This window comes from Carcharodon carcharias, chromosome 1 (genome assembly GCF_017639515.1).
Source record: "Carcharodon carcharias isolate sCarCar2 chromosome 1, sCarCar2.pri, whole genome shotgun sequence".
NCBI classification, from domain to species: domain Eukaryota; kingdom Metazoa; phylum Chordata; class Chondrichthyes; order Lamniformes; family Lamnidae; genus Carcharodon; species Carcharodon carcharias.
The window spans coordinates 54,700,272-54,715,446 of NC_054467.1; the positions used below are offsets into that span (position 1 = coordinate 54,700,272).

Sequence of the window (15,175 nt, forward strand, 5' to 3'; positions counted from 1 at the left end):
AGATAGGGTCAACTGAGACACTCAAAAGGGAATTGAATAATTAACTGAAGAAAAAAAATGCAGGGCCATGGGGTGGGACTAGGTGAGTTGTACATTCAGAGAGCTGGCACAGATACAATGGGATGAATGGCTTCCTTCTATGCTGCAACCGCTCTATGATTCCATGATTTCAGAGGTAATGGTGCAGGAACAGGAGCCATTGCTGGATATGTTGCAGTACTGATTGTATCAGTAACAATGGAGGCAGCAAGGGCAGTCCTACAGAGTTGCTCAATGAGGATTAGTGTTAAAAGGGGTAGCCAACCATTTGAGAACAGAAGCCGAGTGGTGGAAATGGCAATGGGGAAGGATAGCGGTTAATATTAGTAAAATCTATTTTTCAACTATGTTACGGGTAGGGCCAATAAAGGACTGCAAAAGTCCATTAAAAGATTCCCCAGGGCAGTTTCAGACGTACATATAGGACATGACAGAGATTTTAAATGGTTACTGTGCTTGAACAGGTCACTCATCACGGAAGATGCAGAGTCTATCAAAGAAATCCAGGCTAGACTTAGCAAAGAGAGTAGCCACAGTATCTCGGTTATAATGAAAATTTGTCTTCTGAAAGCCCTTGTGTGGTGGTGACATTGTATGGCTGTAAAAGCTGGACCATTGAGAAGAGTGATGAATAAGAGCACTTGAAATGAAAGGACTTGGATATTACATGTGTCATGAACAACCAAGTGGGTGCTCAAGAATGCTGGTGTTAAGAAGAACTTGTTTGAGACAGCGATATCAAGTATATTTTGGACAAGTGATGCAAACCAGAGGGGAGCATTTAGAAAAGGGGTAATGCAAGGACATACACCTGGGAAAGGTGCACAAGGAAGACCCAAAATGGCAAAGCTGGATATTATCTGAACATGGACTGGCCTTTCTATTGGACAAGTAGTGAGGGCAGCAGAGAATAGGAATCAGTGAAGAAAGATTGTTCTTAGTGCAGCCAATCTTCAGAATGAGGACAGATGAAAGGTAGACAAACCACACTATGCATCAGTCTTGTCTTCAGCAGGCTACGCTCAGTTGCCATTAATGCAATGACCAGTTGTCACCAAAGTTGTAAATGTGAAAGTGAACATAAAAAATAAGCAATCTCAAACTAGATAGGACTGCGGGTGACTATGGAATCCACCCAAATGTGGCCCAATAGGTAGAAGCTGTGCTAAGTAAACTACTGATATCTTAATGAAACAGCTCCTTAGGGTGAGAATGGAGGCTAATCTACCAATGTTCAAAAAGAGCAGTGAATCAGAACTGGGAAATTATAGGTCCATTAGCTTGACTTTGGTTACAGGCAATTTGCTATGAGGGATCATTAAAGATACTCTATATGACTACCTGGACAGAAGAGTTATTAAAAACTTTCAACATGGTTTGAGTTACATTTTCTGAGGAAGTTACTAGCTCAGTGGATAATGGTAACCCAGTTTTACTAAGTGTCACATGACAGGCTAATTATAAGCTATGTCATCCTGTGGGATGTGACGGCAGATAAGGGGATAAAGAGTTGCATTCTCATAGTTGGAGGGTTGTAATTATAGTCCCAAAGGCTGGGATTTTCCCAGTCAAAAGTCCATTGACTTTCAGTGGGCAGCACCAGACAATCCAGATGGCGGACGGGGCTGGAAAATCCTGCCATATGGGCAGAATTTTCTGCCTGTCGGGCAGGTGGGCCTGACCCAATCTCCAGCGGGTGGGGAACCGATCCCCGCCGGAGAAGGGGGCCCTGCCGCCATTTTATGTGGGCGGGCCAATTAAGGCCTGCCCAGCATGATGTCCGGTGGGAAGCGCTGTGCGCTTCCTGTGCGGGCGGGGGGGGATTCCCCAAAAGCAAGAGTGCTGCCCTAGAGAGATCACTGACACCTTTAAAAATATTAAAAATAGAAAAAGAAATTCCTTAACATGTCCCCCTCATGTGACAATGTCACATGAGATGCGACATGTTCATATTTTACATTATAAGTTTATTAAACATTTTTAAACCCTAAACGGAACCTCATCCCACCGGTGGATAAGGTTTTGTGTTTTTTCTATTGCCCGCTGGGGCTCCTGGCCTGCCCACCAATTTTAAGGTTGGACAGGCAGGTCCTTTAATTATATAATTGATCCTATCAATGGCCTCAATTGGCCATTGACAGGTCAGCGGGCCCGCAGCAAAGTCAGCTGCGGGCCTGCCTTCATGAAAATTTAAATAGGCCTGGATAACATCGGGGGTTCCCCCTGACGTCACCCCGTGTCATTTTACACGTCGGTGAGTGGGCCCCGCCCCCTGCTCGCCGACGGCAAAATTCTGCCCTCTTGCTCAGAAAGAGGTTATTTGATCCAGTATTGCTGTGCTGATTCTTTGAAAGAGCAATGCAATGAGCCCCATTCTTGCTCCCTTTCACCATAGCCCTCAAATCTTTTCCATTCAAGTATACGTTCAATTCCTCATTGAAGGTACTACCACCTTCAGACAGTGCATTCCACACCAGAACACATGCATTGTAAAAGAAAATTCTCATCCCTCCTGTTGATGGGCTTGGGTGGAGACTGGTAATGAGTAGAATCCCACAGGGTATGGTGTTAGGAACTTTGCCCTCCAGTATCTATATTAATGATTTGAAGGTGTTACTTAATTTTCAGCAAGTTTGCAAATGACACAATTTGTACTGGTTTTAGAACTGTGGTGCACAAAAATCAGATTGCTGGCAGACGTAGAAGTGTAGAAGGATGTAAATGAATTTACCTGGGTCTGGCAGATGTCATTCAATTTAGATAATGTGGATAGGGCTGATGCCAACCACGACTATACCATGTAGGACTCCAAACTAAAGTCTACTAGCCCAGAAAGAGGCTTTGATGTTATAAAGCATGTATCTTTAAAAGTTTACAATCAGTAACACAATGCTATAGCAAAGGCTAACAGCTTTTTGGAATGTTCCACTACGATGGCCTAACAGAAAACAAAAGACACCATATTGTCCTTGCACAAGACGTTAATTAAGCATTATTTGGAATATTGTGTGCAGTTTTTGTTCCCGACACATGGTGAACTTTAGAAGCCATGGAAGAAGTTCAAACAAGGATTACGCAAATGATCAAATGAGCTTAAAAGCCCTTAGTTATCATAATGGGCATAGAGAACTAGGTTTTTCATCTCTGGACAGCATAGACTTTGGGGCAATTTGATTGTAGTATTTAAAGTAATGAAGGGAGTCAACTGTATCTGTATTTGACTTAGGTTAAGGAGGAGCAGGACACATGTGTATAAGTTACAATAACAGAACCAGGTTTGATGTCACACACCATCTTGGCTTGGTTAAATATCATAACTTCATCAATGCTCGGTAAAAGTCCTTGAATACCTATCTCATATCTTAGATCCTCTACCCTCTCAAGCTTAACTAGGGATGAGCAATTATTGTTTGCCTTGCTAGGAATGCCCAGATCCTGAATATGAATTAGAAGAAACTTTCCCAACAACTTTTGGGCTAACAACTTTTCCTGATGAGCTTGCTTGTTCTGACTGACCCGGAGCAAGTTCTCCAGAGGTTAAGCTCCTTTCCAAGACATAACTAGACTGTCTGACCCCGAACAGTAATTTTTCTCCCCTTTTTGTTTCTTCTGATCACATGAAGTGGATGGACAAACTCTCCAACATCTTCTTTTGTTACCAAGTCACCAGTAAGCCTGCCAAACAAACTGGTTAATTCCCTCCCAAAAAGTATATTCTCCCCAGATGCCTATATTGGATTCCAATGAATTGGTTGTGGCAATGAGAAAGGGCAGAAACTTCTGGTCCTGCCAACAGCAGAAATTGTGGCAGGCAGGGACACTTCATTTGGTGGGATGCAAAAAATCTGTTTCCTGGTGGTGGGAACCTGTTGGAATTTTGTTCTCCCGACTTCCAAGGTAGGTTCAATGTGGGCCGAGCTTCCCAAAAAATAATGTTGGGAACCCCACCTAGATGTACTAGCATCTCATGAATGCTCTTTAAAAGGCCACCTCACTGGAATTAAGTTCACCCTCAAAATTAAGTTTCCTGTCAGCGGTTAATTATAACGTTCAGTTTTACGACTGTATATAATGGTGCACGTCTGGCGAGCTTCACTTCATCCGTGATTTTGAGGTCAGTAGACGTTCCTTTCACCTTCTTGTTGACAATTCGCAGTCTCCTTCATATTGCATGCCAGTAGCAAAAGCTGCGCCAAGGCTGGGTATTAGCAGGGCTAATGGGGAAGGAAAGGAGAGGAGGTAGGATAAGGCGGGTGAGGTACCAGAGGGGAAGGGTGAGATGGAGGCAGGACTAAGAGGGGAAAAGATCAGTGGAGGAAAGTGAGATGGCGGTAGGATGGGGCAAGGAACCATCGGGGAAGGGTGGAAAACAGTCCGGGACATATTGAAGGACCCTCTGAGGAATGAAGCCAGACTGTCTGGGGCATGTTGAACAGACTCTCCCGGGCATATTTAGGTGACTGTCCAGAAAGTGAAGTCAGATTGTCTGGAGCATGCTGAAGAGACTGTCCAGGGAATGAAGCTAGGCTGTCTGTGGCATGTTTAAGAGACTGTCCAGGGATGAAGCCAGACTAAATGGGGCATGTTTAAGAGACTCCAGAAAATGAAGCCAGGCTGTAAGGGGCATGTTTAAGAGACTGTCCGGAAAATGAAGCCAGACTGTAAGGGGCATGTTGAAGAGTCTGGGGAATGAAGCCAACTGTAAGGGGCATGTTTAAGAGACTGTCCGGGGATGAAGCCAGGCTGGAAGGGGCTTGTTGCAGAGTCTGTCCAGGGAATGAAGCCAGCCTGTAAGGGGCAAGTTTAAGAGACTGTCCAGGGAATGAAGCCAGACTGTAAGGGGCTTGTTGAAGAGTCTGTCCAGGGAATGAAGCCAGACTGTAAGGGGCATGTTTAAGAGACTGTCCGGGGAATGAAGCCAGACTGTCTGTGGCATGTTTAAAAGACTGTCCAGGGATGAGGCCAGACTGTATGGGGCATGTTTAAGAGACTGTCCGGAAGCCAGGCTGGAAGGGGCTTGTTGAAGAGTCTGTCCAGGGAATGAAGCCAGACTGTAAGGGGCTTGTTTAAGACACTGTCTGGGGAACGAAGCCAGACTGTATGGGGCTTGTTTAAGACACTGTCTGGGGAATGAAGCCAGACTGTATGGGGCTTGTTTAAGACATTATCCGGGGAATGAAGTCAGGTTGTATGGGACTTGTGTAAGAGACTGTCCGGGGAATGAAGCCAGACTGTACAGGGCATATTTAAGAGACTGTCCAGGAAATGAAACCAGGGTGTCCAGGGTCTTGGGAAGGCAAAGGGTTCTTTGGGCAGTGAATGTTTGAGAGAATTTTTAAAAAATTTGTTCTTGGGATGTGAGCACCGCTGGCAAGGCCAGCATTTATTGCCCATCCCTAATTGCCCTTGAGAAGGTGGTGATGTGCTGCCTTCTTGAACTGCTGCAGTCCATGTGGTGTGGGTACAACCACAATGCTGTTAGGAAGGGAGTTCCAGGATTTTGACACAGTGACAGTGAAGGAATGATGATATCTTTCCAAGTCAGGATGGCAAGGGGCTTAGAGGGGACTTACAGGTGGTGGTGTTCCCATGCATTTGCTGCCCTTGACCTTCTAGTGGTCATGGGCTTGGAAGATGTTGTCTAAGGAGCCTTGGTGAGTTCCTGCAGCGCATGTATGGAAGGGCAATATTCGTGATTTACTTGGTTGGAAGAATGGTACTGGGATGTAGGGGGAAAAGTCACATTCTGGGGAGGCAGTTAGATCCAGTACAGTTCAAGTCCCATAGTGGGGTAATCAATGGTCTCATTTCACGGGAGGGAGGGTGGATGGACATGTGTCTCTGCAATGTGGCAGTAGCTGGCCTCAAGAATGGGAAGGATCATGAGGGGTATGAGGATGTCAACATTGAGGGGAATGGGGGGAGAACAGGGAAATCTCCATATGTAATAATGGGGGTCAAGGGTAATGGGGACAGGGTGAATGGTGACAGGAGAGAGAGAAATTAGAAGGCAGTGACTGAGGAGGAGGATGGGAGAAATTTGGTGGGTGACAGGAGGGAGGTTGAAAGGTCCTGGAAGCAATCAAATTTTATGTGAACCACCTTGAAGTCTCGAAAATAATGACGCAGTTCTGAAAAGCTATCATGAAAAACAAAATGGGAGGGGTGTCAATATGGGTGGGAGGAGTTTATGATTCCTCTTTTGCACCGAATGAAGGAGCACCTTATTATTTGCTCAACTGGATACTGTTCTCAAAGTTCAAATGTCCATTGGAGGAGCATTGCTCCATGACTAATGGCTTCTATTCCTGCGAGGATCCATTAAGGTTTGAAGCTGGCATTGAGTATATGTGATTGGCTATCTGCTCCTGTAAGAGGCAGGAAAGAAGGGATAGAAGTGAATTCATCTAAGGGGCATGGGCTGCTGGGGGGTAGCTAGATGCATACGCCGAGTCTCCAAACTCCTGCTAAATGCTTATGGTTCACAAGGCGCCAAAAGTCTTTCCATCAAGCCAAGGCTATGTTTTCTCTATACAGCATCAACGGTATGGGAGGCAAGCTGACAATTGCCTGATGGAGGGTTCTCATACATGGCTATCATCACCTGGGTCAATGCACAGTGTCTCCATGCGCAGTCATATATGAAGGGGAAGAACACCCATCTGTGGTCCTCCAGGATGTCCTTCACCTGCAAAGGGTGGGCTGTGCATGACATGTCAAGATAGAGGCCAGGCCAAGGTCTTAGCACTGGCTTGCTGGCTTGGAGATGGAGGAAAACTGTTAAGGATATGATCAATAAATGTATCAAATCGATGTGTTCAGAGATCCAAATAGGCATCAAGGATTCAGGCTAAAGATGCCTTAGTTCTGACTCTCATACAAAAGTGGAGAAAATGGGCCCATCGTAGATTGGCACAGGGCCAGGAAGAGCAGTGCCTAAGCAGCAATAGGGAGCGGGGCCCCAAGAAGTTCAAGCTGTTCCCGAGGAGGGGCAAATGCAATGATGACCATTGGCCCGACCATGGTGTATTGCTGGTGCTGCTCATATAAGGAAATGAGCAAAAGGCAATGCCACAGGACCTTCGCTTGCCCATGGATGTGGTAGCTTATATTTGCCAGCTTCTACAGGGTGTGCTGCAGCTGCAGGGGCTTGGGTGACATCCCATGCTGGTGGCATTGAAGGGCAACGCCACACCGGCAACACAGAAATGCTTACGGGAGGTGACAGGTGCTCTGTTCACAAGAGCGCACCATTGTGTCCAGTTCTGCGTGAATGCCGAAAGCCAGGCTGCCAGAGCAGTGAGATTCGCAGCGATGTCTGGTTTTCCGCAAATGCAGGGTGCCATCGACTGCACACTTTTAAAAATTCTTTCACGGGACGTGGGCATCACTGGTTAGGCCACCATTTATTGTCCATCCCTAATTGTCCTTGAGAAGGTGGTGGTGAGCTGCCATGCATCTACTGCCTTTGTCCTTCCAGGCGGTAGAGTTTGCAGATTTGGAAGCTGCTGTTGAAGGCTGCAGTGCATCTGGTATACACTGTTGCCACGGTGGAGGAAGTAAATGTTTAAGGCGGTGGATGGGGTGCCAATTATGCAGGCTACTTTGTGCTGGATGGCGTTGAGCCTCCTGAGTGTTGTTGGAGCTGCACTCATCCAGGCAAGTGGAGGATATTCCATCACACTCCTGACTTGTGCCTTGAAGATGGCATTGGGGAGTCAGGAGGTGAGTTACACTCTGCAGAATGCTCAGCCTCTGACATGCTCTTGTAGCCAAAGTATTTATATAGCTGGTCCAGTTCAGTTTCTAGTAACCTTTGATAAGGTGTCTAGCAGGACAAACAACTCTCCATGTGAGATAAAAACAAAAACAAAAAAACTGCGAATGCTGGAAATCCAAAACAAAAACAGAATTACCTGGAAAAACTCAGCAGGTCTGGCAGCATCGGCGGAGAAGAAAAGAGTTGACGTTTCGAGTCCTCATGACCCTTCGACAGAACTTGAGTTCGAGTCCAAGAAAGAGTTGGACTCGAACTCAAGTTCTGTCGAAGGGTCATGAGGACTCGAAACGTCAACTCTTTTCTTCTCCGCCGATGCTGCCAGACCTGCTGAGTTTTTCCAGGTAATTCTCCATGTGAGAGTTGGCTTCAGTCAGATGCACGCACACTTCTTAAATCCTATACTCAAATCCCCCTTGCAGTCAAGGCTAATGTGCCCGTTGCAGCTTTATTTGCCTTATTCAGCTGCATGGTCGCTGAAATCAACAAATCACCAACGAAGGAAATGCCCAACTGAATGTGCCTACCACATCTTCCTCCAGACAGTTAGGGTAGCTTTTGGATTTTGATTGTTAAGAAGGCAGTGTCCAACTATAATCTCTCACCTCTGAAATTGCATTTACAATGAACCTTGACACACACATAACTGATTTAACTCCCCACAATTAATTGTGCCATCCACAAACTGACATCCCACATAAGAGATTGGCGTTCAAAATTAAAGCGCATGGGATTGGGGGTAGCGTAATGAGATGAATAGAAAATTAGTTGGCAGACAGGAAACATAGAGTAGGAATAAACGGGTCTTTTTTTGAATGGCATGAAGTGACTAGTGGGGTACCGCAGGGATCGGTGCTGGGACCCCAGCTATTCACAATATATATTAATGATTTAGATGAGGGAATTAAATGTAATATCTCCAAATTTGCAGATGACACAAAGCTGGGTGGGAGGGTGAGCTGAAAGGAGGATGCAGAGATGCATCAGTGTGATTTGGACAAGCTGAGTGAGTGGGCAAATGCATGGCAGATGCAGTATAATGTGGATAATTGTGAGGTTATCCACTTTGGTAGCAAAAACAGGAAGGCAGATTATTACTTGAATGGCTATAAATTGAGAGAGAGGAATGTCCTTGTACACTAGTCGCTGAAGGTAAGCATGCAGGTGCAGCAGGTGGTAAAGAAGGCAAATGGTATGTTGGCCTTCATAGCCAGAGGATTCGAGTACAGGAACAGGGATGTCTAGCTGCAATTGTACGGGACCTTGGTGAGACCACACCTAGAATATTGTGTGCAGTTTTGGTCTCCTTATCTGAGGAAGGATGTACTTGCTATACAGGGAGTCTAGTGAAGGTATACCCGACAGATTCCCAGGATGGCGGGACTGACATATGAGGAGAGATTGAGTTGATTAGGACTATATTCGTTGGAGTACAGAAGAATGAGGGGGGATCTCATAGAAACCTATAAAATTCTAACAGGACTAGGCAGGATAGATGCAGGAAGGATGTTCCCGATGGTGGGGGAGTCCAGAACCAGGGGTCACAGTCTGAGGATATGGGGTAGACCATTTAGGACTGAGATGAGGAGAAATTTGTTGACGTTTCGAGTCCTCATGACCCTTCGACAGAACTTGACTCAAGTTCTGTCGAAGGGTCATGAGGACTCGAAACGTCAACTCTTTTCTTCTCCGCCGATGCTGCCAGACCTGCTGAGTTTTTCCAGGTAATTCTGTTTTTGTTTTGGATTTCCAGCATCCGCAGTTTTTTTGTTTTTATATATGAGGAGAAATTTCTTCACCCAGAGAGTGGTGAGCCTGTGGAATTCGTTACCATAGAAAGTAGTCGAGACCAAAACATTGTATGTTTTCAAGGAGTTAGATATAGCTCTTGGAGCGAAAGGGATCAAAGGGTATGGGGAGAAAGCGGGAGCAGGCTGTTCAGTTGGATGATCAGCCATGATCATATTGAATGGCACAGTAGGCTCGAAGGGCCGAATGGCCTACTCCTACTCCTAGTTTCTATGTTTCTACAACAGTGCAACAGCAGCAGGAAATGCTATGAGCTTGATGAACACATATCCTGAGGCCACAGCATTGTGAGCTGCGAGAAATGGCTGACATGAGGAGTAGCCAGACAGTACACTGACAACTGATGACCAGTGCTTAACTTTGCACATGTGATAATGTGAGGGAACGGAAACAATAGAAGTGCCTGATCGGATTCTCATGCGGGGGCAACATTGTGGAGCCTTAACTGACTGCAGGGCACTGAAGCAACTATTAGCAAGATAGAATCCATGTGACTTGCAAATGGTTAAATTCAAAATATATTTACAAATGTGCAGACAATATACAATCAGTGTACACCCATGCCACCTGCGAGCCTTCAATACTTCTTAATCTTTTGTTGCCTACTCCTATGTCGAGATGCAGTCCCAACATCCACAGCTGAGGCGGAGACAGCTTGCTAACTGCTTTGCCCTGTTGTCTGAGGCGACTTTGGTGGGCATCCTCTGGTGGCCCGAGGCCTAGGCCCTGGCTTGCTAAGGGTTTCCCGCTCAGGTGCAAGTGCACCCTCCTTGGCCTGACCTGCTGAAGATGATGGGGTCACTGGCAGAGGGATGTGGAGCAGCAGGGCACTCCTGAAACATCCAGGGATGAAGCCCCATGGGTGTCTGTCTGGCACTCCTCCTCCCCAGGGCAGCTTCCTGGTTTGAGGAGAAGGACCATCTGGAGGGAGATCAAGGTGCCCCGTCCCCTTCCTACCTAGCCACTGCTGCACTGCACCCATGATTAGAGCAATAGAGTGCAGGTCCAAGCATACATCTGGCAGAAACTGTGTATTCTGCTGGGCCTGAGTCTCCAAGGTGGGTGCCACCATTTCCATAGAGACAGCTAAGCGCTCATATGCCAGTGCCATGCCAGCAGACAGAATGTGAATTGACTACTCCAACCTTTGGTCCAGTCTGGAAACTCTGCCTGATGTTTCCTGCCTGTCTTTGCATATCCGAGAGGTATCTTAGGGCTGAGTCTAGAGGCTCATCATCTGATTCGGACTCAGCAGGGGCCTGTTCTCTCGCAGTCCTCTGAGTGTCAGAGACCTTGGGTGTCTCTGAAGTGCTCACCAGATTGTGACCCTGGACCTACTCTAGACCTAGGACCCACTGGGGTGCGTGTATCTGCGGTGGTGGAGGGTGCAGGTGCACGCAGTGAAGGTGCATCCTCTGAGGATACTGAGGCATCCTCCACTGAAGTGGGCTTAGAGCTGGGGCTGCAGCATGCCCCTTTGGATGGCCTTCCCCATTTCTTGTTGATGCCTGGAATAGAGAAAAGAGAGATTTAGTAACCAAGCAGGCTCATATATTAAAGATCAGTCATAGTATACGTGCATATTGGAACTGAAGCCTGGATGCATCCTCACATGGTTCCTGGGGGAGTCTGATCTCAGCTTCCACACCATTCCCAGTCCAGGTGCCCTTTATATATGGTGCCTGGTCCTTTGATCTCATGAGGTCATGATTCTCACCAGCAATCCCAGGGGCCTGCTTCTCATGCTGAACAGATGAATTTCTGCCATACCCCTTCGGTCTTGGCTCGCTTATGTTTGTTATGGGCTATATTGTCCTGCAGAAAGACAAAAGGTTTGATTGTGGGACCATTGGGTGAATGAGCAGTTCTGAAGCATATACGCCTATTGCTGCAGTTGAGCCCTCCCTAGTAAGTGATTAAGAGGCCATTTGTCCTGCAACTGACATGAGATTGAGAGCTTAAAGTGACAGGCATAAATTCAATGTTGACATCCCATCTGCTGGTCGTGTGTGACATCACTGTGCACTAACCATCAGACTGCTTGATCTCCTTATGAGAGTGTGAGTTTGCAGTGAGTAGACAGTGCACATATCTTGGACGAGCGCTGCAGATTATTCATCCTTTGCCTGCACTGCAGGCCAGTTCTTGCCTGGGCTCATGGGCGCTAACCATGCCGGGAACCTCCATCCAGGCCACTGTGGTCAGATGAGAGAACCTCCTGTTCCTATCCCATGGAGCAGCACCTCCTCCCTGTCTTGGACAGCCTGGAGGACAGCCTCCAGGGAGGAATCACTGATCCATGGGGCCACAGGTTGCTCTCTTCTCTTACACATTTCTGTCCAGAGTTCCTGGCCTGCAGTGGCTGTTCATGTGCCATTTAAATATGGCACCCAGACCTTCGAACTTGCTGCCTGCCCTGCCATGAAATTTGCTGTGCTCTGCATGGATGCATAAATAATGAGCTGAACAGCACAAGATCGTGCGTGTTCAGTTGTCTCGCTGCCCAACAGGAATCACTCCCACTTTCCTGTCCGCCACCAAACTCAGACTTTAGAGCGGAAGATTCTGTCAAAAGGGTCTGGAAGTTCAATGGGATATCTAAAATAAATTCCATTGTCTAAAGCACTCTGGATCCTAATCAATATTTCCTGCTTCTGCGCATCTAACACGTTTGGAGATAAATCTAAATATCTAACTGAGTAATAGAATTTTTAGCATAAATTATATCAAGGTCCTCCCATTGCAACACTTTCAGAAACCCTGAAAGGTGACAGTGCCTTTTTAATAAAGTTAGCAACCTGTTTAAAATAAATGGGTTAACAATTTTGTTAGAAAAGCAAAGGAATAAAAGTATATATGGGGGGGAATTTCAAGCCTCCTGATTTCATCAGCGCTCAATATTTAAACAAAATATTCCTGAAAGGGAGTAAAGAAAACAGAAAGTAAAATAAAGCTTATAAAAACACTGTTGACTTTTTTTAAGTAATGCAGCTGTGAACAGAGTATTGCATAAACACAAATCAATTATACAATTAACATGAGAAATTAAGCACCCCAGTGTTTTTCTTCTAACATTTTACGTGCATTAGAAAATTCATGCACTATATTAAGCTCATGCACTATAGTAAGCTCAAAAAAACATTTTTACATGACATTCCAAGGTGTTAGTCAACAATTCATTTTATAAGGTTTTTAAAGTGTTAAAATCACAAGAAAAAAATAATCAATTAATTCAACTAATTTTCATGCAAACTCATGTCCTGCATAGGTGACATTGTAAACTATGCTTATATTTTATCATCATGGCGTATTTAACCAACTGAACAATGTAAAAGAAGGAATAAAGACCTGAACTGCTTTCTGAGACTGAATATCAACAATCAGCACTCTGTTCAGCTTTGGCTGCGTCACATAGATATACTTGTCTTTGATGTTCACAGCAGTAGCCCAAATGCACCGCTGGACTGCTTCACCTTCAGCTTTGGGGCAGACTTCATCCTAACAAACAATGTGGGGGGGAAAAAGATCTTCAGTTACCAACTCAAACTAATAATAGTCAGCTGAAATTAGGATCAGATTTGACATGACTACAGGAAAATCAAGGTAAACGTATCACATGATAAAATTTAGAAAGTGCTTGGGCAGCAGAGAAATAGCAGCAGGTACTTTTTTTATTCCCTTTCAAAAATGCAGATTTCATGATTGTAAATGTATATCATCCTTATTGCATGTTAAACTGACAAACTGGGCGGAACTTAATGTAGGCGGGGTCTTGATGTCGACTGGAGAGATGATGAGAGCCTCTTTTCAGGGAAGCCCAGTTGATTAGATACCAATCAGGCACTCAACTGGGCAGCATGAGCCTTTCAAGGGATTAAGGATCCCTGAAGTGGAATCTCCTCCTTTCGAGAGCTGCCAGCCAATCAGAGGCTGGCAGTGCTTCACTGCGTGGCAGCATCACTGAGGAGGTAGTGCCAGCTGCTGGTACTACAACCACCTGAGGCCCAAGAATACTGAGGTGAGTGATGGTGTGGGGGGCATCATAGGGTGAGGATTGCAGGGAGGGGTATGGCAACAAGGGTCCCTCAATCAGGCAGTGAATGCATCACCTATAATACCAAAGGCTTTCAGAAATCTGCCGCTAAGAATTCTGATGTTGTTTTGAGTCAGGTTTTTTGGGTGATTTATTTTACAACTGGATAGACTAAATTGAAACGTTATTTTAACATTTGTTGCCATGTGAATTTGATGTATTAAGTTGACAACTACAAGTTTACATCCTTACTGTACATTTACATTTTTGGTTGAGTTGGATGAACAGGGGTGGAAGCGCGAGGCCTGTGAGGAACTTAGACACTGGCAGAGACCAGGGCTGGGGTTTTACGGTCCCACTGTAAGTCAATGGACTTCTGGCTGGGGCACTGCCTTGCCTGTGGCTGGTCCCGCCCGCAACAAGGCTGGAAAATCCAGGCCCAGGTGAGCAGGTGACCTGTTTCTGTATTGTAAATTCGATGCAGAGTCCTGCATATATTATTTTTATATTCTGCTAAAAAAAGGCCCTAAAGACAAGAATTCATTTTTCAACCACATTGTTGTCATTTGAAATTGCCCCGCTGGGACGTGACTGCAATGGTTATAAAAACAATTATACGGCAAGATTGTTGAGTCATTAATATTTTCAGTGTTCTCTTGGCAGAAGAAGCACTATCACTTTAAATACAAAACACAAGTAATTGCTTCAAATTGAAGCATGCTGCAAAACAGCTAATTGACTAAAAGGAAAAATATATTGGCTAATGTACCATTTGTTTAGTCAACCCATTAGAAAAGGTCAGTGTAATTTTCTTTATCTCACTCAGTTAGTACATTAGCATCATAAAACGAGCAAAAATAAGTCCAGGCATTGATTTGAGTTTGTTTATTCAGTGCACCATTATTATCAGAGAGCAGTGGGGGCATTGAATAATTTAGTAATGGAAATAAAAAGAAAACTCAATTCATTTCTGATTAAAGGAGGCCACCAAATTATGAGGGAAGGTTGCGTTGGGTGGGCAGGTGGAGGGTTGGGTGGGGGTGAAATACACTTAAATTTAAAATACTCTTGATATATTTTTAAAGTACTTTTAAATGCATTAAAATACATTTTGAAGCCTTCCCGATACAGCATATCCATCCCGTGTATTTGGGAACAGACAGGAATGGAGGTGGGCCTTTTAACCTGCCCTCTCCAGAAAAGGCCCACTTCACTCTTGCCTCTAATGTGCCTAATTGGGTGGCAGCCCCACCCCCAAGGGAACTGCAAAATCACACTCAGCCAGGGATGGAAGTGGGAACACTACTTGAATTCGATCCTGATTCTCAATTCCTGCTTCACATGGGAAAATGGGACCACTAAACTTCAAGTGTGCATAATTATTATATAAAAAAAAACTAACCTAAATATTTCTTTGGAAATGGTTGACATGTCTTTAAGGAGTCCTATTAAATAAGGCCAACATGTTTTGAAGCCACATGGTGAAAGATCTGAAAGCATTTTCACAGAATCACAGT

The 15,175-nt window shown here is 45.2% G+C and overlaps 1 protein-coding gene across 2 annotated transcripts in view; it reads right to left on the minus strand.

Moving 5' to 3' along the window:
* The window catches only part of fstl5 (follistatin-like 5), a 1,008,072-nt gene that overhangs the window by 93,858 nt on the left and 899,039 nt on the right, over nucleotides 1–15,175 (minus strand). For both annotated transcript variants that reach the window (XM_041200324.1, XM_041200334.1), the window contains one exon: nucleotides 12,974–13,123. In XM_041200324.1, the coding sequence (XP_041056258.1) occupies nucleotides 12,974–13,123 (150 nt within the window). The remainder of the gene's footprint in view (nucleotides 1–12,973; nucleotides 13,124–15,175) is intronic.